This window comes from Puma concolor, unplaced genomic scaffold, assembly GCF_028749965.1.
Source record: "Puma concolor isolate L17-30 unplaced genomic scaffold, mPumCon1.1.hap2 unalloc_scaffold_5, whole genome shotgun sequence".
NCBI lineage: Eukaryota > Metazoa > Chordata > Mammalia > Carnivora > Felidae > Puma > Puma concolor.
Genome location: NW_028240258.1, coordinates 480827 through 485641, shown reverse-complemented (window position 1 = coordinate 485641; position 4815 = coordinate 480827). Strand labels below are relative to the sequence as shown.

At 60.1% G+C, this 4815-nt stretch overlaps 1 protein-coding gene across 1 annotated transcript; it reads right to left on the bottom strand.

Annotated features, from left to right (window-relative positions):
* Positions 1–2450: 2450 nt before the first annotated feature.
* Positions 2451–4445, bottom strand: LOC147571157 (testis-specific Y-encoded protein 2-like). Its single transcript, XM_086696600.1, has 2 exons — positions 3762–4445; positions 2451–2549 (listed from the first exon to the last, which is right to left on the bottom strand). Exons 1-2 carry the CDS (start codon positions 4443–4445, stop codon positions 2451–2453), a joined length of 783 nt encoding a protein of 260 aa, XP_086552726.1.
* Positions 4446–4815: the final 370 nt, after the last annotated feature.

Sequence of the window (4815 nt, the reverse complement as noted above, 5' to 3'; positions counted from 1 at the left end):
CACCTCAGCCACAGAGACCCCTGTGTCTCTCCTTGTCTCGCCAGCGGCCTACACACCCACTCCCGCACACACAGTGACACACGGCTACGCAATCGCACGAACATATGCACGCACACAGTGCCAGCACCACCACGGATCTCAGGCCCAGTTTGCCACAGACGCCCACACACACTCGCAGACTCTCACGCTGGATCTCCGCCCTTGCGCGTACTCTCTCCATGAAATCCCACTCATAAGCCTCGCTGCTGCCCACAACCCACACCTGCCTCTTCCCCTCACACATCTCCCATCCTCAGCCAGTGTCTCAGGACAGGGCTCGGGGTCAAAGGGACCCCGGGTGTGGGAGGCAGCAGCAAGGTATACTGGCATCGACTCTGAGAAGCCTGCCTACTCCTGAGTTCTCAGGGACACGGGGCCTTAACTCTGTCCTCACTGGAGGCGTTGCTCACCGCATTCTCTCTCACCAAGGAGACGACACCCCTCTGGGAGCAAGGGTCCTGGCTGAATCTCCCCAAGTCCTGGCCACACTGTGCCAGGACCCAATGGACCAATTTGGTCCCGCTCTGCAATCCCCTTCCCTGCCTTTCGGCTCTGGCCTATACAACAAGTCTCCACGTAACAGGTCTGTCTCTTCCTCCTCCTCCTTCCAGACTCTGCCTGCCCAGGAAGGCAGGCCTCTGTGCACATGGCAACACCTGCCCCACACCAGTACTGCACCTCTCCTGCACACACAGAATCACCCTGGCAGCGGCTAGGACGGTCACACTCAGGTCCCTTCCTCATCGTTCCTCCTCGGGTCCCCCATAAACACACACACACACACACACACACACACACACACACACACACACACACAGAAACAGAAGGGTTTTTAGCTTCCTGTATGTGTCCACATACACATCGTGGCAACTCTTCAAGGCTGCCACATGTGATCACTTCCCCAATTGTCTCCGGGGCTCGTAGAAGATAGGAGACGCATCCACCCATGTCTTCCAGCGCTGGTCGCGTCCTCCATTGTTTCTGCATGGGCAAACATAGAAGTTCTGTGCCTTTCACGCCCACACAGATGCAGAGCCCCTGACGCATATGGGCACACGCAGACACATTCGCGTACACGCACACACACGCACCCCCACGCAACAGACACCAAGAGTGATACGGGATATTTGCAAATACATCCCAGATGGTTTCACACTTGTGCCTCGCCCTTTTGTGATCCCTCTTGCTTTCTCACCCAGGGATTCATTTCCAGCCCCCAATGGCCTTGGACTAGTTCTAAGAATGGCTGTCAGGTTGCGGGAGAACATGGCGTGGTGGGGCACATGGAAGGAAGTGCAAGATTCTCACCCCAGTGGCGCCTGGGGACACGGCAGCTCCGGTCCCAAAGACTGGCAGGCAAATCCAGACTGAAGGAGCAGGGGGAAGCCCGGGAGAGGGCGGACATCCACGGGGAGCATTTGTGGTGGAGAAGCATTGCTCCTCCCGAGTTGCTCTGCAAAGCCCCAGCCCACAGCACAACTGCGTTTGGTTTGCAGGCATAGACCCACTGTGTGTTTGCAGCTGAGTCCCTGCAGGTCCCTTGTCATCCTCCCACCCGCTCCCCATGCTACCTGGGTCCCAGTCTCGGCGGACCTTCCACTTCCAAGCCAATGTCTGGCCCACGCTCCCTTGCCCATACAACACACGTGTCAACACACCGCATACTGGCGTTCTCACCGACACGTGCGCACGTCAGGTCACTGTCTTCTGGTCCCTTCCTCCCTCAGGTAGTACTGCAGGGGATTGGGCCACAGGTCCTCGATGATGATCTGGTAGGGGACACAGGCCGGCGCCACATTGGGCATAGCCCACTCTCCTCTCTGGCCGGGGGCCACCCACATCCCCACTGCTGACGAAGGCCTCAGGGGCCCCACCTCGGCAATCCTGTTTGTCCCTGGGCAGCTGTGCTCACACAGCCAGTTGAACAAGTGAAGGCTGGTGGGGTCATGCCTGCGACTGGGAGCTCCATGTTCATAATCGCAGAACCACTGGACTGGAGTGGAACGCGATGCCCTGTAGCCTGCAGGAAGAGAGGTTTTGAGGAACAACCTGATGGCCTCCTCCCCACCCACCTCCCCCTCCCCCTCCCCCTCCCCCTCCCTCCTGGCCCTGATGCATGCTCATCAGCCCCCTGCCCCGCACCATCATGGGACCCACACCCTACCAGCAAAGCTAAGCTGATACTCCTTAATGATCACTGGGTTCCGGAAGTACGGGTTCTCCACAAAGAAGAACATCACTCTGCAGCGGTACTTGGGATGGCCCACTTCCTCCACCTGCGGTGAGCAATGGGACAGGAGGGGGCAAGTGTCCTCCCTCGGGGTCCTGACCTCCTAGCCTGGCTGTGAGGGTGAGCACCTTTGCCTCACCCTCTCCTGCCCAAATCCCACACCCGACGGGATGGCCCCCAGCTACAGCCTCCCCGGTCTGACCTCCAAGTCGACCAGGTAGCTGAGCACGTCTTTGTCCTGGGCACCGATCATGGCCGACAACTGGGGGTGATTCAGAATCTGTGCTGGGTCAAGGAGCTGTGCCTTCAGATGCTGTGGAAACAGACACAGCCCACCCCCCAACCCTCCCAGGCTAAGAGCAAGGGACTAGATCAGGGCATGTGCAGAAAGACCAGGAAACACTAGCCCCCACACTCCTCAGCCTCTGCAAATGCATCAGACACCCTCGACACTGGGCTGTCCCTTGGCTTCCCGTACCTCCCACGCTGTCTGCACACAGCACGGAGAGACTCCACTGCCTGGACTCCTCACAGTTCCTTCATATACCTGACCTGTGTGGGTTGCCAGCAGCCCATCATAGCTTGTGATGTCGGCATGTGCTCTGACCCCTCCTCACGGCTGGGTGTCTTGGCATATTCCTGTGAAGACCAATGTTGTCACCGGCCTTCTGAGTCCAGAAGGAATAACACGGCTTACAAGAAACCGACTGCACACTTACGATGCAAACATAGGGTGTGGGAGGGAGAAAGAGATCGAGAAGCACGGACAAGGAGGGGAGAAGAGGGAAATGAAAGTAGACACAGTGACACAGCCAGTCAGGAGAGAAAGACATGGGTGGGACCCAGCCGGAGCCTGAGGACAGAGAGGGAAGCAGGGGTGGAGATACCAGGAGAGAATCCTGTGTGTGTGTGTGTGTGTGTGTGTGTGTGTGTGTGTGTGTGTGTGTGTGTATGAGAGGGTCTGTGGAGGCACATTGTACCCCGCTCGGAGTCGGTCTGAGTCGTCCCACTGTCTGGAACAGGGGGGTGGCAGGGTTCCACTAAAGGCCATGAGTGTGTGTCTGAAATGCTCTCTTTTGACGGAACTGCTAGAAAACGTGCACAGCCTTTTGACGGAACTGCTAGAAAACGTGTGAATGTGAAGGTGGGTGTGCGGCCTGTGTAACTCTCCCATTTGGCAGCGAAACGTTTCCGTGCCCTATCTGCTCTGAGTGAAGGCTGCTTTGTGCTACCTTCATGTTTGAGAGCAGCCTGCAGGCCAACGCTGGCGGAGACCTAGAGGAAGCAGGTCCAAGTCCCCAAGTCCCCCCATCCCCAACAACCGCCCCTGTCCAAGGCCTTACATTGGATCCCAGACCACACCAACCCAGGGCCAGGGACCACTGCCCAGCTCTCCTCCCTGGGGGCCATCGCCCTGAGGCACCCTGCTCTCAGGGCCCAGCCCTCCTGCACAACAGCCCCCGCCAGCACCCACCAGCACAAGGAAGGATACCGCCTGGGCCCAGAAGCCAGGGATGTGCTTGATGATGGCCCTTCTGTGATCCAGGTAAGAAACGCGCCTCCGAAGAATCCTGCGCTTCAGCCGCCATAAGGCCCTGGAATCTTGGGCATTCCCAGCGCTGATCTCCAGCTGAAGACGCTCCAGCGCTGCCAGCGGGTCCTGGGCTGAGGCAGGACGCAGCACTGGCTCTTGCTGCTGCAGCTCCTGTGAGAGCTGGGGCCCCTCCTCCGCCTCTGCATCTGCCTCGGGCTTCTCCTCTTGCTCCGGAACCTCCTCCAGCTGCTGTCTCTCCTCCTCCACCTCCTCCTGCTCGGCCGTGTCCTCTGCTTCTGGCTTGGCTTCCTCACAATTCTCCTCTCCAGCCACCTCTTCCTCGGTCGCCTCCCCGTCCTCTTCCTCCACCCCGATCACCACCTCAGCCGCCACCATTCCGTCATCCAGTATCACCACCAATTCCTCCGCTGGGCTTGCCACCTGTATCTCACACCCGGCCTGGGCTTCCTGCACAGGATGGGCGCTTGCCGCCCCTGAACCTGGGGACTGCGGCCAGCCCGCGCCCTCCAGCGCCCCTCCATTCCCGCGGGCCGGGGACTCTCGACCTTTCTCATCCAGGACGATCAGGGCCCAGGGTCGACGGGAATCACCGCTTTTTCCGGACCGCGACACGCTGGCCATGACGCTCGGCCCCGGCCGGCCCCAGTGCAGCTAGGGCAGCCTCAGGACAAGGACAGGGAAATGGCAGCAGGTGGACGGAGCCTTGGCCGCAAGGCCTGCAGCTCCCTGCTGCCTCCCGCCGCAGCCCGCCCAAGTGGGGCGCAGGCGCACAGGCTCTGGGATTTGACGACTCCGCATTGGCTGTGGCTGCTGTGGAGGAGGGGCTGAGACAGAGGCAGGGAAGGGTGTGCGCATGCGGCCTGGGGGCGAAGTGGTTCCAGGGCAGGGCAGGCCCGCTGGCCAGGTTGGCGGAACAATCGGTTGCAAGACAGCAAGACGGGGTGTTGGCCGCCGGCTAGCGCGCGCCAGCGGCCGGTCCGGGCTCTGGAGC